General features: G+C 51.0%; 1 protein-coding gene across 1 annotated transcript in view; it reads right to left on the reverse strand.

Annotated features, from left to right (window-relative positions):
- Positions 1-12,025: 12,025 nt before the first annotated feature.
- Positions 12,026-25,606, reverse strand: part of LOC116938203 (polypyrimidine tract-binding protein 1-like) — a 117,787-nt gene continuing 104,206 nt past the window's right edge. The window contains exons 12-15 of the mRNA XM_076064852.1: positions 25,300-25,392; positions 19,315-19,531; positions 15,255-15,332; positions 12,026-13,557 (exon numbers count right to left, since the gene is read on the reverse strand). Of these exons, the coding sequence (XP_075920967.1) occupies positions 13,425-13,557; positions 15,255-15,332; positions 19,315-19,531; positions 25,300-25,392 (521 nt within the window). The 3' untranslated portion in view covers positions 12,026-13,424. The remainder of the gene's footprint in view (positions 13,558-15,254; positions 15,333-19,314; positions 19,532-25,299; positions 25,393-25,606) is intronic.

A 25,606-nucleotide genomic window follows, 5' to 3' on the forward strand; every position in this document is an offset into this window, starting at 1 on the left:
GGTCTCTGTGTGGTGAGTCTGTGGGTCTCTGTGGTGAGTATGTGGGTCTCTGTGTGGTGAGTCTATGGGGCTCTGTGTGGTGAGTCTATGGGTCTCTGTGTGGTGAGTCTGTGGGTCTCTGTGTGGTGAGTCTATGGGTCTCTGTGTGGTGAGTCTGTGTGTCTCTGTGTGAGTCTATGGGTCTCTGTGTGAGTCTATGGGTCTCTGTGTGAGTCTATTGGTCTCTGTGTAAGTCTATGGTTCTCTATGTGGTGAGTCTCTGGGTCTCTGTGTGAGTCTATGGGTCTCTGTGTGGTGAGTCTGTGGGTCTCTGTGTGGTGAGTCTGTGGGTCTCTGTGTGGTGAGTCTGTGGGTCTCTGTGTGGTATGTGGGTCTCTGTGTGGTGAGTCTGTGGGTCTCTGTGTAGTGAGTCTGTGGGGCTCTGTGTGGTGAGTCTGTGGCTCTCTGTGTGGTGAGTCTGTGGGTCTCTGTGTGGTGAGTCTGTGGGTCTCTGTGTGGTGAGTCTGTGGGTCTCTGTGTGCTGAGTCTCTCAACTCTCTCTACTCTCTCTCATCTCTCTCAGCAACTCTTTGAGCTGTGTTGACGCCTTTTGGCGTCCTCTGGTCGAGCACCAATTGGGTCGAGGCTCAAAAGAAATCCGTCCCTTGGTGTGGACCAATCAGTTTCAAGGACAATGCATCATCATCATCATTATTATGATGGCGTGTTTTGTTTGCATTTAGACTGCAGGCATTGTGGTTAATGCAGTGGCACGAATCCTCATCAAGAGGTTTCACTTTTGTTGCCAGTAAAAAAGAGGGAAAAACCCCCAATTATTATTATCATCATCATTACATTTACGTTCTGGCAAAGGAGACGTAATGAACGATTTCGTTAGTTTCGACTTCTCCACAAATGTGTCCGCTGTTTCGCCTGCTCAAGCTCCTCGCAACTACTGGCGAAACGTCGTACTCCCGACAGGAAACTTTGTTGGCTTATTCGCCCCAGCGCACGGCCACTGAGCTAGTGACGAATCGGCGAGGTTCTGCCGACGTTACAACCCCTTACCAGTCGGATGTGTCGCGTTTTAACGGCGCACTTATACACCAACGCGTCCCAGCTAAATAATAAACAACACACAACTCTATTCTGGAGGGGGTACATCTTCTCTTTAAGGAATCCTCTTGGCGTTCGAAACATCCTAAAGCCTCCCCCCCGTGTCATTGCCAGCAAGGGTAGAGACGCGTGCTGAACGGACAGAGGCATGGCTTGTCGTCGTTTTGTTTATTCGTGGTAAGTTTTCTTCCATTAAATTCTGGAACGTTTTAAGTAATATTTTAATCAACACAAAAAAATGGTTTCTATCTTAAACCCCCCCGTTTAGTGAAACCCCCTCCTCCCCCCACCCCATCATCGTCGACGTCGTCGATGCGGTATCATGCGGTGGGTGAGAGACACAGACAGAGACACAGAGAGACAGAGACACAGAGAGACACACAGACAGAGACACAGACAGAGACACAGAGAGACAGAGACACAGAGAGACACAGAGAGACAGAGAGAGACAGAGACACAGAGAGACACACAGAGAGACAGAGAGACACAGAGAGAGACACAGAGAGACAGAGACACAGAGAGACAGAGAGAGACACAGACAGAGACACAGAGAGACAGAGACACAGAGAGACAGAGACACACAGAGAGAGAGACAGAGACACAGACAGAGACACAGAGAGACAGAGACACACAGAGAGACAGAGAGACACACAGACAGAGAGAGACACAGAGAGACAGTGAGAGACACAGACAGAGACACAGAGAGACAGAGACACAGAGAGACACACAGACAGAGACACAGACAGAGACACAGAGAGACAGAGACACACAGACAGAGAGAGACAGAGACACAGAGAGAGACAGAGAGACACACAGACAGAGAGAGACACAGAGAGACAGTGAGAGACACAGACAGAGACACAGAGAGACAGAGACACAGACACAGAGAGAGACACACAGACAGAGACACAGAGACACAGAGAGACAGAGAGAGACACACACAGAGGCACAGACAGAGACACAGAGAAAAAGACACAGAGACAGTGAGACAGAGAGACAGACACAGAGAGACAGACACAGAGAGAGACACACAGACAGAGACACAGTGAGACACACAGAGAGAGACACACAGAGAGAGACACAGAGAGAGAGAGACACACACACAGAGGCACAGAGAGAGACACAGAGAAAAAGACACAGAGACAGAGACACAGAGAGAGACACACACAGAGAGAGACAGATACAGAGAGATACAGAGAGACAGACACACACAGAGAGACAGAGAGAGACACAGAGAGAGACAGACAGAGAGAGACACAGAGACAGACAGAGAGAGACACAGAGACAGACAGAGAGAGACACAGAGAGAGACAGAGACACACAGAGAGAGCGACAGAGACACACAGAGAGACACACAGAGAGACAGATACAGAGAGACACAGACAGAGAGACAGACAGAGACACAGAGAGAGACACAGAGAGAGAGACAGATACAGAGACAGACACACAGAGAGAGACAGAGAGACACAGACAGAGACACAGGGAGACAGAGACACAGGGAGACACAGGGAGGCAGAGAGACACGGGGAGGAGGTTCTTCAGCGGCCGCTTTGTAAAATTTCCCCTCCCCCCCAACTCCACCACAAACTCGAAAACTAAAAAACCCCACAAAGTCGACTCAACGCGACAACAACCAGAACAACAACCAGAACAACAACAACCAGAACAACAACAACCACCGATAGGACACATGGAGTCAGGATCCCAGCGCAAACCCCCGTCTCACCACTACTCCGTCTCTCACCACTACCCCGTCTCTCACTACCCTCTCCACTACCCCCATCTCTCACTACCCTCACCACTACCCCCATCTCTCCACTACCCTCACCACTACCCCCATCTCTCCACTACCCCATCTCTCACTACCCCCATCTCACCACTACCCTCACCACTACCCCCATCTCTCCACTACCCCATCTCTCACTACCCCCATCTCACCACTACCCTCACCACTACCCCCATCTCTCCACTACCCCATCTCTCACTACCCCCATCTCACCACTACCCTCACCACTACCCCCATCTCTCACTACCCTCACCACTACCCCCATCTCTCCACTACCCTCACCACTACCCCCATCTCTCCACTACCCCCATCTCTCACTACCCCCATCTCACCACTACCCTCACCACTACCCCCATCTCTCACTACCCCGTCTCTCCACTACCCTCACCACTACCCCCATCTCTCACTACCCCCATCTCTCCACTACCCCCACCTCACCACTACCCCCATCTCTCCACTCTCTCCGCGACACCACGAACCCAAAAACGGAATCGGCAAAAGCTCGAATACAAACACCACCACCACGACCATCACCAACATCAACACCACCACCACCATCAACACCACCACCACCACCAGTCTACAACGTCGTGGTTGTGGTGGTGGCTGTAGTAGTAGGTTGTGGTGTGGTGGTATAGTAGTAGGTTGTTGTTAAAGTAGTAGGTTGTTGATGTGTTATAGTAGGTTGTTGTTGTGTTATAGTAGTAGGTTGTTGTGCTTGTTGATGTTGTGGTGTTAAAGTAGTAGGTTGTTGTGGTTGTTGTGGTGTTATAGTAGTAGGTTGTTGTGGTTGTTGATGTTGTGGTGTTAAAGTAGTAGGTTGTTGTGGTTGTTGTGGTGTTATAGTAGTAGGTTGTTGTGGTTGTTGATGTTGTGGTGTTATAGTAGTAGGTTGTTGTGGTGTTATAGTAGTAGGTTGTTGTGGTTGTTGATGTTGTGGTGTTATAGTAGTAGGTTGTTGTGGTTGTTGATGTTGTTGTGGTGTTATAGTAGTAGGTTGTTGTGGTTGTTGATGTTGTGGTGTTATAGTAGTAGGTTGTTGTGGTGTTATAGTAGTAGGTTGTTGTGGTTGTTGATGTTGTTGTTGTGGTGTTATAGTAGTAGGTTGTTGTGGTTGTTGATGTTGTGGTGTTATAGTAGTAGGTTGTTGTGGTTGTTGATGTTGTTGTGGTGTTATAGTAGTAGGTTGTTGTGGTTGTTGATGTTGTGGTGTTATAGTAGTAGGTTGTTGTGCTTGTTGATGTTGTTGTGTTAAAGTAGTAGGTTGTTGTTGATGTTGTGGTGTTATAGTAGTAGGTTGTTGTGCTTGTTGATGTTGTGGTGTTATAGTAGTAGGTTGTTGTGGTTGTTGTGATGTTATAGTAGTAGGTTGTTGTGGTTGTTGATGTTGTGGTGTTATAGTAGTAGGTTGTGATTGTTGTTGATGTTGTGGTGTTATAGTAGTAGGTTGTGGTTGTTGATGTTGTGGCGATCTTGACGTGGTGGTTGTTGACGTTGATTGTTTTTGTTGTCGATGTTGTTGTTGATTTTGTTGTCGATTTTGTTGTTGTTGATTTTGTTGTTGTTGTTGAGTCTCCCCCAACCCCCCCCAGGACGACACCCCCAGCTGTTTACACCACAACAACAACACCACCACAACAACACCACCACCACCACCGGAGCACGCCCCCCTCTCTCTCTCTCTCTCTGGAGAACGACGGCACGCACCGCACGCGCCGGATGCTCACTACACAGGGCATACGGCACGCAGGGTACACACGCGGGGTACACACACACGGTGTGTGTGTACGGTATACACGGTGTGTGTGTGTGTGTACGGTACACACGCGGGGTACACACACCGTGTGTGTGTGTACGGTATACACACCGTGTGTGTGTGTACGGTATACACACCGTGTGTGTGTGTACGGTATACACACACGTGGTGTACGGTATACACACACGTGGTGTACGGTACACACACCGTGTGTGTGTGTACGGTATACACACCGTGTGTGTGTGTACGGTATACACACACCGTGTGTGTGTGTACGGTATACACACACCGTGTGTGTGTGTACGGTATACACACACCGTGTGTGTGTGTACGGTATACACACACCGTGTGTGTGTGTACGGTATACACACACGTGGTGTACGGTATACACACACACACCGTGTGTACGGTACACACGGTGTGTGTGTGTGTGTATACGGTACACACACGCACGGTGTACGGTACACACACGGTGTGATGTACACGCAGGCACGGTGTACGGTACACGGTGTGATGTACGGTACACACACACACGGTGTACGGTACACACACACACACAGGGTGTACGGTACACGGTGTGATGTACACGCAGGCACGCACGGTACAACAGGCACGCACTTGGGAATGTTCAGAAAATTTTTAACACGAAACTTAAGTAGCACAGTGTGAGTGTACGGGTGTGTGAGTGTGTGTGTACGGGTGTGTGTGTGTGTGAGTGTACGGGTGTGTGAGTGTGTGTGTACGGGTGTGTGTGTGTGTGAGTGTACGGGTGTGTGAGTGTGTGTGAGTGTGTACGGGTGTGTGAGTGTGTGTGAGTGTACGGGTGTGAGTGTGTGAGTGTACGGGTGTGTGAGTGTACGGGTGTGTGTGTACGGGTGTGTGTGTGCGAGTGTACGGGTGTGTGAGTGTGTGTGAGTGTGTGAGTGTGTACGGGTGTGTGAGTGTGTGTGAGTGTACGGGTGTGAGTGTGTGAGTGTACGGGTGTGTGAGTGTACGGGTGAGTGTGTGTGAGTGTGTACGGGTGTGTGTGTGTGCGAGTGTACGGGTGTGTGAGTGTACGGGTGTGTGAGTGTGTGAGTGTACGGGTGTGTGAGTGTGTGAGTGTACGGGTGTGTGAGTGTGTGTGAGTGTACGGGTGTGAGTGTGTGAGTGTACGGGTGTGTGAGTGTACGGGTGTGTGAGTGTACGGGTGTGTGAGTGTGTGTGAGTGTACGGGTGAGTGTGTGTGAGTGTGTACGGGTGTGTGTGTGTGCGAGTGTACGGGTGTGTGAGTGTACGGGTGTGAGTGTACGGGTGTGAGTGTACGGGTGTGTGAGTGTACGGGTGTGTGAGTGTGTGAGTGTACGGGTGTGTGAGTGTACGGGTGTGTGAGTGTGTGAGTGTACGGGTGTGTGAGTGTACGGGTGTGTGAGTGTGTATGAGTGTGTGAACAGGTGTGTGAGTGTGTGAGTGTACGGGTGTGTGTGTGTGTGAGTGTACGGGTGTGTGAGTGTGTGCGTGTACGGGTGTGTGTGAGTGTGTGAGTGTGTGTGAGTGAGTGTGTGTGAGTGTACGGGTGTGTGAGTGTGTAACTGGGTGTGAGTGTGTGAGTGTGTGTGAGTGAGTGTGTAACTGGGTGTGAGTGTGTACAGGTGTGAGTGTGTGTGAGTGAGTGTGTAACTAGGTGTGTGTGAGTGTAACTGGGTGTGAGTGTGTTAGTGTGTGAGTGTGTGAGTGTGTAACTGGGTGTGAGTGTGTGTGTGTAACTAGGTGTGGGTGTGAGTGAGTGTGTGACTGTGTGTGAGTGTGTGACTGTGTGAGTGAGTGTGTGTGTGAGTGTGTGTGTGAGTGTGTGTGTGAGTGTGTATGACTGTATGTGAGTGAGTGTGTGTGTGAGTGTGTGTGTGTAACTAGGTGTGGGTGAGTGTGTGACTGTGTGTGAGTGTGTGACTGTGTGTGAGTGAGTGTGTGAGTGAGTGTGTGTGTGAGTGTGTGAGTGTGTATGTTAGTGTGTGTGAGTGTAACTGGGTGTTAGTGTGTGAGTGTGTAACTGGGTGTGAGTGTGTGTGTGTAACTAGGTGTGGATGTGAGTGAGTGTGTGACTGTGTGTGAGTGTGTGACTGTGTGTGAGTGAGTGTGTGTGTGAGTGTGTGTGTGAGTGTGTGTATGTGAGTGTGTGTGACTGTGTGTGAATGTGTAACTAGGTGAGTGTGAGTGTGTAACTAGGTGTGGGTGTGAGTGAGTGTGTGACTGTGTGTGTGTGAGTGTGTAACTAGGTGAGTGTGAGTGTGTAACTAGGTGTGGGTGTGAGTGTGTGTGTGAGTGTGTGTGTGAGTGTGTGAGTGTGTGTGTGAGTGTGTGAGTGTGTGTGTGAGTGTGTGTGTGAGTGAGTGTATGTTAGTGTGTGTGAGTGAGTGTGTGTGAGTGTGTGTGTGAGTGTGTGTGAGTGTGTGTGTGAGTGTGTGTGTGAGTGTGTGTAACTGTGTGTGTGTGAGTGAGTGTGTGTGTGAGTGTGAGTGTGACTGTGTGTGAGTGTGTGTGTGAGTGTGTGTGTGTGTGAGTGTGTAACTAGGTGTGTGAGTGTGTGTGTGAGTGAGTGTGTGTGTGAGTGTGTGTGTGAGTGTGAGTGAGTGTGTGTGTGAGTGAGTGTGAGTGTGACTGTGTGTGAGTGTGTGTGTGAGTGTGTGTGTGAGTGTGTGTGTGAGTGTGTATGTTAGTGTGTGTGAGTGTAACTGGGTGTTAGTGTGTGAGTGTGTAACTGGGTGTGAGTGTGTGTGTGTAACTAGGTGTGTGTGTGAGTGTGTGTGTTAGTGTGTGTGTGAGTGTGTAACTAGGTGTGTGAGTGTGTGTGTGAGTGTGTAACTAGGTGTGGGTGTGAGTGAGTGTGTGACTGTGTGTGTGTGTGTAACTGTGTGTGTAACTGGGTGTGAGTGTGTGTGTGTAACTAGGTGTGTGTGTGAGTGTGTATGTTAGTGTGTGTGTGAGTGTGTGTGAGTGTGTGTGTGAGTGAGTGTGAGTGAGTGTGTGTGAGTGAGTGTGTGACTGTGTGTGTGTGAGTGTGTGTGTGAGTGAGTGTGTGACTGTGTGTGTGTGACTGTGTGTGAGTGTGTGTGTGAGTGTGTGTGTGAGTGAGTGTGTGACTGTGTGTGTGTGACTGTGTGTGAGTGTGTGTGTGTGACTGTGTGTGAGTGAGTGTGTAACTAGGTGTGTGAGTGAGTGTGTGAGTGAGTGTGTAACTAGGTGAGTGTGTAACTAGGTGTGTGTGTGAGTGTGTGAGTGTGTGTGTGAGTGAGTGTGTGTAACTAGGTGTGTGTGTGAGTGTGTGTGTGAGTGTGTGTGTGAGTGAGTGTGTGTGTGAGTGTGTGTGTGAGTGTGTGTGAGTGTGTGAGTGTGACTGTGTGTGTGTGTGACTGTGAGTGTGTGTAACTAGGTGTGTGAGGAGTTTCGCTCCGTTTCCTCGTCCCCGCGTGGGGGGTCCCTGCGAGGGGTTTTTGTATTTTTGGTCAATGAGGCGGCAGCGGCAACAGCAGCAGCAGCAGCTGTAGCAGCAACAGCAGCTGTAGCAGCAGCAGTAGCAACAGCTGCAGCGGCAGCAGTAGCAACAGCAGCAGCTGCTGCAGTAGTAGCTGTAGCAGCAACAGCAGCAGCAGCTGTAGCAGCAACAGCAGCTGTAGCAGCTGTAGCAACAGCAGCTGTAGCAGCAACAGCAGCTGTAGCGGCAGCAGTAGCAACAGCTGCAGCGGCAGCAGTAGCAACAGCAGCAGCTGCTGCAGTAGTAGCTGTAGCAGCAACAGCTGTAGCAGCTGTAGCAACAGCAGCAGCTGTAGCAGCAACAGCAGCTGTAGCGGCAGCAGTAGCAACAGCAGCAGCTGCTGCAGTAGTAGCAACAGCAGCAGCTGCTGCAGTAGTAGCTGTAGCAGCAGCGGCAACAGCTGTAGCAGCAACAGCTGTAGCAGCAACAGCTGCAGCAGCTGTTGCTGCAGCAGCTGTAGCTGCAGCAGCTGTAGCTGTAGCTGCAGCAGCTGCAGCAGCTGTAGCGGCAGCAGTGGCTGGGGGTGACGTCACCTGGTGCTGCTGCTCCTCGCGGGAATGATTCGAGCATTGGGGAAACAATAAACACGAATTGTCTCTGACTGTGTGTGTCTGTGTGTGTGTGTCTGTGTGTGTCTGTGTGTGTGTGTCTGTGTGTGTGTGTCTGTGTGTCTGTGTGTGTGTGTATGTGTGTCTGTGTGTGTGTCTGTGTGTGTGTCTGTGTATGTGTGTCTGTCTGTGTGTGTCTGTGTGTGTCTGTGTGTGTGTCTGTGTCTGTGTGTGTCTGTGTGTGTCTGTGTGTGTCTGTGTGTGTGTCTGTGTGTGTCTGTGTGTGTGTGTCTGTGTGTGTGTGTATGTGTGTGTCTGTGTGTGTGTGTCTGTGTGTGTGTCTGTGTGTGTCTGTGTGTGTGTCTGTGTGTGTCTGTGTGTGTGTGTCTGTGTGTGTGTGTCTGTGTGTGTGTGTATGTGTGTGTCTGTGTGTGTGTGTCTGTGTGTGTCTGTGTGTGTCTGTGTGTGTGTCTGTGTGTGTCTGTGTGTGTGTGTCTGTGTTTGTGTGTCTCTGTGTGTGTATGTGTGTGTCAGTGTGTGTGTGTCTGTGTGTCTCTGTGTGTGTGTGTATGTCTGTGTGTGTGTGTGTCTGTGTGTCTGTGTGTGTATCTCTGTGTGTCTCTGTGTGTGTCTGTGGGTGTGTGTACACTCACCTCACTCTTACACTCACCTCTCACTCACCCTCACCCTCACCTCTCACTCACCCTCACCCTCACCTCTCACTCACCCTCACCTCTCACTCACCTCACCCACCTCACCTCACCCACCTCACCTCTCACTCACCTCACCCACCTCACCTCTCACTCACCCTCACCCACCTCACCCACCCTCACCTCACCCTCACCCACCTCACCCACCCTCACCTCACCCTCACCCACCTCACCCACCCTCACCTCACCCTCACCTCACACTCACCCTCACCTCACCTCACCCTCACCTCACACTCACCCTCTCACTCACCCTCACCTCACCTCACCCTCACCTCTCACTCACCCCTAACTCACCCTCTCACTCACCCCTCACCTCACCCTCACCTCTCACTCACCTCTCACTCACCTCACTCACCCTCACCTCTCACTCACCCCTCACTCACCCTCACCACTCACTCACGGCCCATGCTGCACGTGGGTTGCGTGCTGGGATTTGGTCACGAGATTCACATTCACTCACTACTACTATCACCATCATCACTACTACTACTACTATCACCATCACTTACTACACCACCATCATCACTCACTCACTACCATCATCACTCACTCACTACCACTACTACTATCACCATCACTACTACCACTACACCATCATCACTCACTCACTACCACTATCACCATCACTCACTACTACCACTACACCATCACTCACTCACCTACTACTACACCTACTACTACACCACCATCACTCACTCACTCACTACTACTACTACTACACCTACTACTACTACACCATCACCATCTACTACTACTACACCACCATCACCTACTACACCTACTACTACACCACCATCACTCACTCACTACCACTACTACACCTACTACTACACCACCATCACTCACTCACTACTACTACTACACCTACTACTACTACACCATCACCATCTACTACTACTACACCACCATCACCTACTACACCTACTACTACACCACCATCACTCACTCACTACTACTACTACACCTACTACTACACCACCACTCACTCACTACCACTATCACCACCATCACTCACCATCACCATCACTCACTACCACTACTACACCATCACTCACTCACTACCACTACTACTACTACACCACCATCACTCACTCACTTACTACCACCACCACCATCACTCACTACCACTATCACCACCATCACTCACTCACTCACCACTATCACCATCACTACCATCACTCACTCACTCACTACCACTACTACTACACCACCATCACTCACTCACTACCACCACCACCATCACTCACTCACTACTACACCTACTACTACACCTACTACTACACCTACTACTACTACTACACCATCACTCACTCACTACCACTATCATCTACTACTACACCTACTACTACTACTACTACACCACCACTCACTCACTCACTACCACTACTACTACACCTACTACTACACCACCACTCACTCACTACCACTACTACTACACCATCATCACCACCATCACTCACTCACTCACCACTATCACCATCACTACCATCACTCACTCACTCACTACCACTACTACACCATCACTCACTCACTACCACTATCACCACTCACTACCACTACTACTACTACACCTACTACTACTACACCTACTACTACTACACCATCATCATCACCATCACTCACTCACTACCACCATCACTCACTCACTACTACCACCACCATCACTCACTCACTCACCACTATCACCATCACTCACTCACTCACCACTATCACCATCACTCACTCACTACACCACCATCACTCACTCACTACACCACCATCACTCACTCACTACCACCATCACCACCACCATCACCTACTACACCACCATCACTCACTCACTCACTACCACCATCACCACCATCACCACCATCACCTACTACACCACCATCACTCACTCACTCACCACTATCACCACCATCACCTACTACTCCTACTACTACACCATCACCATCACCACCACCTACTACTACTACTACACCACCACCACCACCACCACCTTCACCACCACCACCACCTACTACTACTCCACCACCACCACCTCCACCACCACCTCCACCACCACCACCACCTCCTCCACCACCACCTCCATCACCACCTACTACTCCACCACCTCCTACTCCTCCTCCTCCTCCTCCACCACCAACACCACCACCTCCACCACACCACCACCATCACCACCACCACCACCATCACCACCATCACCACCACCACCACCTCCTCCTCCTCCACCACCTCCTCCTCCACCTCCTCCTCCCCCACCTCCTCCTCCCCCACCTACTCCACCCCCACCTCCTCCACCACCTCCTCCACCACCACCTCCTCCACCACCTCCTCAGTAGCCAGCAACTCCTCCTCAACCACCACATCACCATCATCACCCCACACTCAATCCTCACCACCATCACCATCCTCCACTCCTACTGCTGGTGATGGGTGGACTTGTTGGCCGAGTAATTGTCCACCCGGAATGGTCGACTTGTAACAAGGTCACTTTGTGTCGTCTTGTAGGCTGTAGCGGTGGTGGTGGAGGTGGTGGACACCACAGGGCATCTGCTGGTGATGGGTGGACTTGTTGGCTGAGTCACTGTCCACCCGGAATGGTCGACTTGTAACAAGGTCACTTTGTGTCATCTTGTAGGCTGTAGCGGTGGTGGTGGAGGTGGTGGACACCACAGGGCATCTGCTGGTGATGGGTGGACTTGTTGGCTGAGTCACTGTCCACCCGGAATGGTCGACTTGTAACAAGGTCACTTTGTAGTCTTGTAGGCAGTAGCGGTGGTGGTGGAGGTGGTGGACACCACAGGGCATCTGCTGGTGATGGGTGGACTTGTTGGCTGAGTTATTGTCCACCCGGAATGGTCGACTTGTTACAAGGTCACTTTGGAGTCTTGTAGGCTGTAGCGGTGGAGGTGGTGGAGGTGGTGGACACCACAGGGCATCTGCTGGTGATGGGTGGACTTGTTGGCTGAGTCAGTGTCCACCCGGAATGGTCGACTTGTAACAAGGTCACTTTGGAGTCTTGTAGGCAGTGGTGGTGGAGGTGGTGGACACCACAGGGGATCTGGTGGTGATGGGTGGACTTGTTGGCTGAGTCAGTGTCCACCCGGAATGGTCGACTTGTAACAAGGTCACTTTGTGGAGTCTTGTAGGCAGTAGCGGTGGTGGACACCACAGGGCATCTGCTGGTGATGGGTGGACTTGTTGGCTGAGTCATTGTCCACCCGGAATGGTCGACTTGTAACAAGGTCACTTTGTAGTCTTGTAGGCAGTAGCGGTGGAGGTGGTGGACACCACAGGGCATCTGCTGGTGATGGGTGGACTTGTTGGCTGAGTTATTGTCCACCCGGATTGGTCGACTTGTAACAAGGTCACTTTGGAGTCATGTAGGCTGTAGCGGTGGTGGTGGAGGTGGGTGGATGGATGGACTGGTGGGTGGATGGATGGACTGGTGGGTGGATGGATGGACTGGTGGGTGGATGGATGGACTGGTGGGTGGATGGATGGACTGGTGGGTGGATGGATGGACTGGTGGGTGGATGGACTGGTGGGTGGATGGACTGGTGGGTGGATGGGTGAACTGGTGGGTGGATGGATGGACTGGTGGGTGGATGGATGGACTGGTGGGTGGATGGATGGACTGGTGGGTGGATGGGTGGACTGGTGGGTGGATGGGTGAACTGGTGGGTGGATGGATGGACTGGTGGGTGGATGGATGGACTGGTGGGTGGATGGATGGACTGGTGGGTGGATGGATGGACTGGTGGGTGGATGGATGGACTGGTGGGTGGATGGGTGGACTGGTGGGTGGATGGGTGAACTGGTGGGTGGATGGATGGACTGGTGGGTGGATGGACTGGTGGGTGGATGGATGGACTGGTGGGTGGATGGATGGACTGGTGAGTGGATGGGTGGACTGGTGGGTGGATGGGTGGACTGGTGCATGGATGGGTGGACTGGTGGGTGGATGGGTGGACTGGTGGGTGGATGGGTGAACTGGTGGACTAGTGGGTGGAGTGGTGTGTGAGCGAGTGTCCACCTAAATGGAGGACTTTGAGAAGGAGACACGGAGGTGGTGATTCTCCCCCAGGTCGTAGTTGTGGAGTTCAATGAGTGAGGAGACCGCCTCCTCGACAGAGCTCATCTGGAGCAAGGCCATACGGCGATCCTTCCTACTCACACAGTCACAGTCAGTCACACACACACAGTCACACACACACAGTTACACACAGTCACACACAGTCACACACACACACAGTCACACAGTCACACACACAGTCACACAGTCAGTCACACACACACACACAGTCACACACACACACAGTCAGTCACACACACACACAGTCAGTCACACACACACACAGTCACACACACACACAGTCAGTCAGTCACACAGTCAGTCAGTCAGTCACACACACACAGTCACACACAGTCACACACACACAGTCAGTCACAAACACACAGTCACACACAGTCACACACAGTCACACACAGTCACACACACACACACAGTCAGTCACACAGTCACACAGTCAGTCACACACACAGTCACACACACAGTCACACAGTCACACACACAGTCAGTCACACACACAGTCAGTCACACAGTCAGTCACACACACACAGTCACACAGTCAGTCACACAGTCAGTCAAACAGTCACACACACACAGTCACACAGACAGTAACACAGTCACACACAGTCACACACACAGTCAGTCACACAGTCACACACAGTCAGTCACACAGTCACACACACAGTCACACAGTCACACACACAGTCACACAGTCAGTCACACACACACACACAGTCACACACACACAGTCAGTCAGTCACACACACACACAGTCACACACACACACAGTCACACACACAGTCACACAGTCACACACACAGTCACACAGTCACACACACAGTCAGTCACACACACACACACAGTCAGTCACACACAGTCACACACAGTCACACACACAGTCACACACACAGTCAGTCACACACAGTCACACAGTCAGTCACACACACAGTCACACAGTCACACACAGTCAGTCACACAGTCAGTCACACACAGTCACACAGTCAGTCACACAGTCAGTCACACACAGTCACACACAGTCACAGTCAGTCACACAGTCACACACACACAGTCACACACAGTCAGTCACACAGTCACACACAGTCAGTCACACACAGTCAGTCACAGTCACACACAGTCACACACAGTCACACACACAGTCAGTCACACACACAGTCACACAGTCACACAGTCACACACAGTCACACACAGTCAGTCACAGTAACACACAGTCACACACAGTCAGTCACAGTCACACACAGTCAGTCACACACAGTAACACACAGTCACACACAGTAACACACAGTCACACACAGTCAGTCACAGTCACACACAGTCAGTCACACACAGTAACACACAGTCACACACAGTAACACACAGTCACACACAGTCAGTCACAGTAACACACAGTCACACACAGTCAGTCACAGTCACACACAGTCACACACAGTCAGTCACAGTCACACACAGTCACACACAGTCAGTCACACAGTCACACACACAGTCACAGTCAGTCACACAGTCACACACACAGTCAGTCACACACACAGTCACACAGTCAGTCACACACACAGTCAGTCACACACACACACACGTACACACACACACGCAGTCACACACACACGCAGTCACACACACACACACACACAGTCACACACACACACGCAGTCACACACACACACGTACACACACACACGCAGTCACACAGTCACACACACGTACACACACACAGTCACACACACACACACAGTCACACACACACACACACGTATGTGTGCGTGTAGGTGGTGTGCGTACGGGAAGAACTTGAAGCCTTTGACACTGCCTCCCGTGTTGTCAAACAGAGACTTCAGCTCCTCCTCAGACACAGACGGCCTGCACACAGACACACACAGACAGACACACACACACAGACACAGACACACACACACAGACACACACACACAGACACACACACACAGGGTGAGACACATTGTACTACACTATCTACTGTGTGTGTACCGTGTGTGTGTACCGTGTGTGTGTACAGTGTGTGTGTACTGTGTGTGTACTGTGTGTGTACCGCGTGTGCATGTACCGTGTGTGTGTGTACTGTGTGTGTGTACTGTGTGTGTGTACCGTGTGTGTGTACTGTGTGTGTGTACCGTGTGTGTGTGTACTGTGTGTGTGTACTGTGTGTGTACTGTGTGTGTGTACTGTGTGTGTGTACCGTGTGAGTGTACCGTGTGTGTACTGTGTGTGTGTACTGTGTGTGTGTACCGTGTGATTGTACTGTGTGTACTGTGTGAGTGTACTGTGTCTGTACTGTGTGTGTACCGTGTGTGTGTGTACAGTGTGTGTGTACCGTGTGAGTGTACTGTGTACTGTGTGAGTGTACTGTGTGTGTGTACTGTGTGTGTACTGTGTGTGTGTGTACTGTGTGTGTGTGTACTGTGTGTGTACTGTGTGTGTGTACTGTGTGTGTGTACTGTGTGTGTGTACTGTGTGTGTGTACTGTGTGTGTGTACTGTGTGTGTGTACTGTGTGTGTGTACTGTGTGTGTGTACTGTGTGTGTACTGTGTGTGTGTACTGTGTGTGTACACTGTGTGTGTACTGTGTGTGTACTGTGTGTACTGTGTGTGTGTACTGTGTGTGTGTACTGTGTGTGTACCGTGTGTGTACCGTGTGTGTGTACTGTGTGTACTGTGTGTCTACTGTGTGTCTACTGTGTGTGTGTACTGTGTGTGTGTACTGTGTGTGTATTGTGTGTGTACTATGTGTACTATGTGTACTGTGTGTGTACTGTGTGTGTACTGTGTGTGTGTACTGTGTGTGTGTACTGTGTGTGTGTACTGTGTGTGTGTACTGTGTGTGTGCTGTGTGTGTACTGTGTGTGTACCGTGTGTGTACTGTGTGTGTACTGTGTGTACTGTGTGTGTGTACTGTGTGTGTACACTGTGTGTGTACTGTGTGTGTACTGTGTGTGTGTACTGTGTGTGTGTACTGTGTGTACTGTGTGTGTGTACTGTGTGTGTACTGTGTGTGTGTACTGTGTGTGTACTGTGTGTGTACTGTGTGTGTACCGTGTGTGTACTGTGTGTGTACAGTGTGTGTGTACTGTGTGTGCTGTGTGTACTGTGTGTGTACTGTGTGTACTCTGTGTGTACTGTGTGTGTGTACTGTGTGTGTGTACTGTGTGTGCGTACTGTGTGTCTACTGTGTGTGTACTGTGTGTGTGTACTGTGTGTGTACTGTGTGTACTGTGTGTGTACTGTGTGTGCGTACTGTGTGTACTGTGTGTACTGTGTGTGTGTACTGTGTGTGTGTACCGTGTGAGTGTACTGTGTGTACTGTGTGAGTGTACTGTGTCTGTACTGTGTGTGTACCATGTGTGTGTGTACAGTGTGTGTGTACCGTGTGAGTGTACTGTGTGTACTGTGTGAGTGTACTGTGTGTGTGTACTGTGTGAGTGTACTGTGTGTGTGTACTGTGTGTGTGTGTACTGTGTGTGTACTGTGTGTACTGTGTGTGTGTACTGTGTGTGTGTACTGTGTGTGTGTACTGTGTGTGTGTACTGTGTGTGTACTGTGTGTGTGTACTGTGTGTGTGTACTGTGTGTGTGTGCTGTGTGTGTACTGTGTGTGTACTGTGTGTGTACTGTGTGTGTGTACTGTGTGTGTACTGTGTGTGTACTGTGTGTGTACTGTGTGTGTGTACTGTGTGTGTGTACTGTGTGTGTACACTGTGTGTGTACTGTGTGTGTACTGTGTGTGTACTGTGTGTGTGTACTGTGTGTGTACCGTGTGTGTACCGTGTGTGTACCGTGTGTGTGTACTGTGTGTCTACTGTGTGTGTACTGTGTGTGTACTGTGTGTGTGTACTGTGTGTGTACTATGTGTACTGTGTGTACTGTGTGTGTACTGTGTGTGTACTGTGTGTGTGTACTGTGTGTGTGTACTGTGTGTGTGTACTGTGTGTGTGCTGTGTGTGTACTGTGTGTGTACCGTGTGTGTACTGTGTGTGTACTGTGTGTACTGTGTGTGTGTACTGTGTGTGTACACTGTGTGTGTACTGTGTGTGTACTGTGTGTGTGTACTGTGTGTACTGTGTGTGTGTACTGTGTGTGTACTGTGTGTGTGTACTGTGTGTGTACTGTGTGTGTACTGTGTGTGTACCATGTGTGTACTGTGTGTGTACAGTGTGTGTGTACTATGTGTGTACTGTGTGTACTCTGTGTGTACTGTGTGTACTCTGTGTGTACGTACTGTGTGTCTACTGTGTGTGTACTGTGTGTGTGTACTGTGTGTGTACTGTGTGTGTACTGTGTGTACTGTGTGTGTACTGTGTGTGCGTACTGTGTGTCTACTGTGTGTGTGTACTGTGTGTGTACTGTGTGTGTACTGTGTGTGTACTGTGTGTGTACTGTGTGTGTACTGTGTGTGTACTGTGTGTGCAGTGTGTGTACCGTGTGTGTGCAGTGTGTATACAGTGTGTGTACCGTGTGTGTGTACTGTGTGTGTGTGTGCAGTGTGTGTAACGTGTGTGTGTACTGTGTGTGTGTGCAGTGTGTGTACTGTGTGTGTGTACTGTGTGTGTACTGTGTGTACAGTGTGTGTACAGTGTGTGTACTGTGTGTGTACAGTGTGTGTACTGTGTGTGTACTGTGTGTGTACTGTGTGTACTGTGTGTCTGTACTGTGTGTATACAGTGTGTGTACAGTGTGTGTGTACAGTGTGTGCGTTGTGTGTGCGGTGTGTGTACAGTGTGTGTACAGTGTGTGTGTACAGTGTGTGTGTACTGTGTATGTACTGTGTGTACAGTGTGTGTACTGTGTGTGTACAGTGTGTGTACTGTGTGTGTACAGTGTGTGTGTGTACTGTGTGTGTACTGTGTGTGTACTGTGTGTACTGTGTGTGCGTACTGTGTGTACTGTGTGTCTACTGTGTGTGTGTACTGTGTGTGTACTGTGTGTGTACTGTGTGTGTGTACTGTGTGTACTGTGTGTGTACTGTGTGTGTACTGTGTGTGTGTACTGTGTGTGTACTGTGTGTGTGTACTGTGTGTGTACTGTGTGTGTGTACCGTGTGTGTGTACTGTGTGTGTGTACTGTGTGTGTGTACTGTGTGTGTGTACTGTGTGTGTACCGTGTGTGTACTGTGTGTGTGTACTGTGTGCACTGTGTGTGTACTGTGTGTACTATGTGTGTGCTGTGTGTGTACTGTGTGTACAGTGTGTGTACTGTGTGTACTGTGTGTGTGTACTGTGTGTGTGTACTGTGTGTGCTGTGTGTGTACTCTGTGTGTACTGTGTGTGTGTACTGTGTGTGTGTACTGTGTGTACTGTGTGTCTACTGTGTGTGTACTGTGTGTGTACTGTGTGTGTACTGTGTGTGCAGTGTGTGTGTACTGTGTGTGTGTACTGTGTGTGTGTACTGTGTGTGTGTACTGTGTGTGTGTACTGTGTGTGTACTGTGTGTGTACTGTGTGTGTGTACTGTGTGTACTGTGTGTGTACTGTGTGTGTGTACCGTGTGTGTGTGTACTGTGTGTGTGCAGTGTGTGTATACAGTGTGTGTATACAGTGTGTGTACTGTGTGTGTACAGTGTGTGTACAGTGTGTACAGTGTGTGTACAGTGTGTGTGTGCAGTGTGTGTGTGCAGTGTGTGTGCAGTGTGTGTACCGTGTGTGTGTGTACTGTGTGTGTGTACTGTGTGTGTACAGTGTGTGTGTACAGTGTGTGTGTACAGTGTGTGTGTGTGCTGTGTGTGTACAGTGTGTGTACTGTGTGTGTACTGTGTACAGTGTGTGTACAGTGTATGTACAGTGTGTGTACAGTGTGTGTACAGTATGTGTGTGTACAGTGTGTGTGCACACTCACGGGATGTTGGAGAGATGCAGCGTGGCGGAGGGTGGGAAGATGTTCTGGAAGTTCTTGGAGCCGGGCTTCTTGAAGCGGTGCAACGGAGAGCCTCCAAAGTCCTTGGTGAGGCCCTGGTCCTCGTGGCCTTCACGAGGCAGCTGGACCGTCTGGTGCTTGGACAGGGCGACGCGCATGTTCTTACCGTACTTGCGAACTCCGTTCAGGTGGCTCATGGCTACACGCGCGCACACACGGTGAGACGCACAGAGACACACGGTGAGACACACACAGTGAGACACACACACACGGTGAGACACACAGTGAGACACACACACACAGTGACACACACAGTGACAGAGACACACAGAGACACACGGTGAGACACACACAGTGAGACACACACACACGGTGAGACACACAGTGAGACACACACACACAGTGACACACACAGTGACAGAGACACACAGAGACACACGGTGAGACACACAGTGAGACACACACACACAGTGACACACACAGTGACAGAGACACACAGAGACACACGGTGAGACACACAGTGAGACACACACACAGTGAGACACACACAGTGACAGAGACACACAGAGACACACGGTGAGACACACAGTGAGACACACACACACAGTGAGACACACAGTGAGAGACACACAGTGAGAGACACACAGTGAGACACACACAGTGAGACACACACAGTGAGACACACGGTGAGACACACACAGTGAGACACACAGTGACACACACACAGTGACAGAGACACACAGAGACACACGGTGAGACACACGGTGAGACACACACACAGTGAGACACACACAGTGAGACACACACACAGTGACAGAGACACACAGAGACACACAGTGAGACACACACACAGTGAGACACACAGTGACAGAGACACACAGTAACAGAGACACACAGTGAGACACACACACAGTGAGACACACAGTGACAGAGACACACAGTAACAGAGACACACAGTGAGACACACACACAGTGAGACACACAGTGACAGAGACACACAGTAACAGAGACACACAGTGAGACACACACACAGTGAGACACACAGTGACACACACACAGTGGCAAAGTGAGACACACACACACAGTGAGACACACAGTGACAGAGACACACAGTAACAGAGACACACAGTGAGACACACACACAGTGAGACACACAGTGACAGAGACACACAGTAACAGAGACACACAGTGAGACACACACACACAGTGAGACACACAGTGACACACACACACAGTGGCAAAGTGAGACACACACACAGTGAGACACACAGTGACAGAGACACACAGTAACAGAGACACACAGTGAGACACACACACACAGTGAGACACACACAGTGAGAGACACACAGTGAGACACACACACAGTGACAGAGACACACAGAGACACACAGTGAGACACACACACAGTGAGACACACAGTGACAGAGACACACAGTAACAGAGACACACAGTGAGACACACACACAGTGAGACACACAGTGACAGAGACACACAGTAACAGAGACACACAGTGAGACACACACACAGTGAGACACACAGTGACAGAGACACACAGTAACAGAGACACACAGTGAGACACACACACAGTGAGACACACAGTGACACACACACAGTGGCAAAGTGAGACACACACACACAGTGAGACACACAGTGACAGAGACACACAGTAACAGAGACACACAGTGAGACACACACACAGTGAGACACACAGTGACAGAGACACACAGTAACAGAGACACACAGTGAGACACACACACACAGTGAGACACACAGTGACACACACACAGTGGCAAAGTGAGACACACACACAGTGAGACACACAGTGACAGAGACACACAGTAACAGAGACACACAGTGAGACACACACACACAGTGAGACACACACAGTGAGAGACACACAGTGAGACACACACACAGTGACAGAGACACACAGAGACACACAGTGAGACACACACACAGTGAGACACACAGTGACAGAGACACACAGTAACAGAGACACACAGTGAGACACACACACAGTGAGACACACAGTGACACACACACAGTGGCAAAGTGAGACACACACACACAGTGAGACAGACAGTGACATAGACACACAGTAACAGAGACACACAGTAACAGAGACACACACAGTGACGCACACACAGTGACACACAGTGACACACACACAGTGGCAAAGTGAGACACACAGTGAGACACATACACAGTGAGAGATACACACAGTGAGACACACAGTGAGAGAGACACACACACAGTGAGACACACACAGTGGCAAAGTGAGACACACAGTGACACACACACAGTGAGAGACACACACAGTGACACACACACAGTGACACACACACAGTGAGACACACACAGTGAGACACACACAGTGACACAGAGACACAGTGACACAGAGACACACAGTGACACACACAGTGACACACACAAAGTAGCAGCGTCCTTCACACAGGTGTACAGTGTGTGAATACTGTGTGTGTACTGTGTGTGTGTACTGTGCGTGTGTAGTGTGTGTGTCACTGTGTGTGTGTCACTGTGTGTGTGTCACTGTGTGTGTGTCACTGTGTGTGTGTCACTGTGTGTGTGTCACTGTGTGTGTGTACTGTGTGTGTGTGTGTACTGTGTGTGTGTGTCACTGTGTGTGTACTGGATCTATGCGGCATTCAGGAGGTCCGGTGGACCGGCTCTGGCTCCTGCCACCATGAGGGGTGGACAGTCCTCTACTCGGGGCAGCAGACTGCCAAACAACAGGGTGTGGCTCTTCTTTTGAACAAGAGAATGAAGGGGGCGTGGGAGCGTGGCGGTGAGGTGTGGGAAGCTGTAAGCCCCAGGCTACTTTGGGCTCGCCTTCCCATCAACCGGAGGCGAGGAATGGTGGTCGTGGTTACTTATGCCCCCACCGAAGATGAACATCCGTGGAGGGATGCAGGCAAAGCCGATGAGTCAGATGCCTTCTATGACCTCCTGTCACAGGTGTTGACTAAAGTAGCCTCTCGTGATAGAGTCATCATGTTGGGTGACTTCAATGCCCGAGTTGGTCATGATACTGGCACCTGGTCTGGAGTGATTGGAGGGCATGGGCCAGATCAGCTCAATAACAACGGTAGGAGGCTGCTAGATTTTTGTGCAGCCCATGGGCTTGTAATTACTAACACGCTGTTCCGGCATCGGCGCATCCACACAACATCATGGATGCATGCCGGGTCCAAGCAAGAACATCTGCTGGACTACATAGTGAGGGACCAGCGAATGCGAGCCCATGTCCTTGACACCACGACCTACCGTGGAGCTGATCTGCCCTCTGACCATCGACTAGTCATCTGTAAGATGCGCCTGCCATTCTTCCACTCCGGTGGTGGGTGTACACCCAGGACCCCATTCCAACCTAAAGTGGCCTGGTCTCAGTTATCTGATGAAAGTTGCGAGCGAGAATTTCATCATCGCTTGCGGCTGGGGTTGGCATCGTCCCCCACTCCTCCTGATGTCGAGGGTAAATGGGCGAGGTTTAGGACTGTGACTCATGCAGCTGCAATGGCTGCTTTGGGTACGCGGTCCAGACCTCCCCAGAGACCCTGGCTGACAGAGGAGGTGTTCAGGATGGTTGAGAAAAAGCGACAGGCCCACTGTCATCGGCTACAGAATCCCACGTCAGAGAATGAGGAGGCTTACCGCAGCCTTCGCTCGGAGGTTCGGAGAGCCGTGAGGCGCTGCAAGGATGGGTGGTGGTCGCGGGTTGCTGAGGAGATGGAGTCTGCCTCAGTGGCCCGTTATCACAAATCTCTATTTAACTCCATCAAAAAAGTAACCTGCAGTGCCACACCTATTACCATCATTAAGGGAAAAAACGGTGATCCAATCTCCGACCCCCAGGAACAGGTTCGCAGATTTGCTGAGCATTTCTGTGAGGTCCTGGGGGAGGGAAAATCCCACGGCCAGGAAAACATCGTGGCACAAAGTGAGGATGACCCTGCTGAGGCTGCGGTGCCTCAAATATTGGAAGAAGTCACCCCCTGTGAGTGGCTAGCTGAGGTGCCATCTGCTGAGGAAGTATTGAAGGCGATCCGGAGTCTGAGACCAGGAAAGGCAGCGGGCAGAGATGATCTCCCAAGCGAAATGCTGAGGGAGGGTGGCGTTTGTGCACAGACTGCCCTATATGACATCATAACAACAGTCTGGACCACTGGACGGGTTCCGCAGGATTGGAAGGATGCCCTGGTGGTCCCCCTCTTTAAGAAGGGGGACCGCACAGACTGTAACAACTACAGGGGCATCTCACTCCTCAGTGTGCCGGGAAAGGTCCTGGCAAGGATTATTCAACATCGCCTTGCCAGGCACGCTGAGGAGAGGCTTGCGGAGCCCCAATGCGGTTTCAGGAAATGGCGGTCCTGCACAGATGCCATATTTTATGTCCGTCTGCTACAGCAGAGGTGTAGGGAATTCCAACAAGACCTACATCTCTGCTTTATTGACCTGGTCAAGGCCTATGATACCATCAGTAGGCCTGGGCTCTGGGTCGTTCTTCGTGCTTTTGGAGTACCTGACCCTCTGCTCACGATCATTAAGGACCTTCATGATGGTGAGCGGGCCCGGGTAAAACTACGTGGCCGGGAGTCAGAGCCATTCCCTGTACACCTTGGGGTGCGACAGGGATGTCATCTGGCTCCCACATTATTTAACATCTATTTTGACCACGTAGTTCGTGAAGCCTTCAATAGCTGTACCGGGGGAATCTCCATATGGTACAGATATAATGGGAGGCTAATCGACGCCCGGGCGCGGTCAAGGGATGGCTCCATATTGCTCAACCACGTTATGTATGCTGATGATTTGGTAATAGCTGCTCAGTCAGAGGAGGAGTTGGAGACGCTGCTGCTGAGACTGGAGCGTGCCACTAAGAGGTGGGGCCTTACCATCAGCCCCACCAAAACTAAGCACCTGCCTGGGTATTTTGTACCATCGGACACTCCATCCCCACAACTCCCAATCGGTGATGGGGCAGTTGTGGAGAGAGTGGAGAGTTTCCCATACCTGGGCAGTGTGCTTATGACTGGCTCCAGTTTAACAGCAGAGGTCTCACTCCGAATCAGTCGAGCGGCAATATCTTTTCATCGGTTGCGTAACGCTGTGTGGAAGCTACCTGGTCTGTCGCTCCGCACTAAGCTTCAGGTCTTCTCGGCCACGGTCATTCCCTCCCTTCTCTATGCTTGCGAAACGTGGACCCCCCTAATGGACCATCTTCGCTGGTTAGAAACATTTAGGCTGGCCTGCCTACGATCCATCCTGGGTTTAACCAGACTGGATTGTGTGAGGAGCTCACAAATCCTTGAAATATCTGGGCAGGGTCCCATCGGTGAGCTCCTCCGGCAGGCAAGGCTGCGATGGCTGGGTCATGTAGCCCGCATGCCCAGCCACCGCATGCCGAAACAGCTTTTGTTCGGCCGGATTGAGGGGGCTAAGCGGGCGCGGCACGGGCTAGAGAAGAGATGGTGTGATGTGGTAGAGGAGGACGTGGAGCTGAGTGGACTTGCCGATGACTGGCACCAGCGGTGTCAAGATCGGCCTCTGTGGAGGAGGCTCGTGAAGGACGCTACTGGGCAGTTGGAGGCAGTCGCCCTCCAACAACAACGGAGGACGGAGGAGCGACGCTCACAACAACGAGTGGAGCGCCGGGTGGCTAAAGCACAGCAGGTTGGCACAGTAGGGGGCACAGGTGGTGCATCAGCCAGTCATCTCAGTCAGTCGACCCGTGGCACCTGGGTCTGCCCCGTGACCACCTGCCAGCGGGCGTTCGACACTTCACGTGGCCTCAAGGTGCACATAGCCTGGCACAAGCGTCGTGGTGACGTCACCGCCACTTAGTGGCGAATGGCGGTTGTTGTTGTTGTACTGTGTGTGTGTACTGTGTGTGTACTGTGTGTGTGTACTGTGTGTGTGTACTGTGTGTGTACTGTGTGTGTACTGTACCCAGCTGTGCCTGGTTGGAATCAGCCATCTGCACCAGCGCGTTGTCTTTCTTGTTGAACAGAATCTTCACTCTCTGTACGTCACCATAGACGCCTACACACACAGTACACACACACAGTACACACACACAGACACACACAGAGTACACGCACGGTACACACACACAGTACACACACACGCGCAGAACACACACACAGAGTACACGCACGGTACACACACACAGACACACACACACAGGCAGACACACACACAGACAGACACACAGACAGACACGGGGAACAGCAGTGAGTGAAACCGGCAATGGAAC

This window comes from Petromyzon marinus, unplaced genomic scaffold, assembly GCF_048934315.1.
Source record: "Petromyzon marinus isolate PM22_M1 ecotype Great Lakes invasive population unplaced genomic scaffold, UKy_Petmar_22M1.pri1.0 PM_Scaffold_81, whole genome shotgun sequence".
NCBI lineage: Eukaryota > Metazoa > Chordata > Hyperoartia > Petromyzontiformes > Petromyzontidae > Petromyzon > Petromyzon marinus.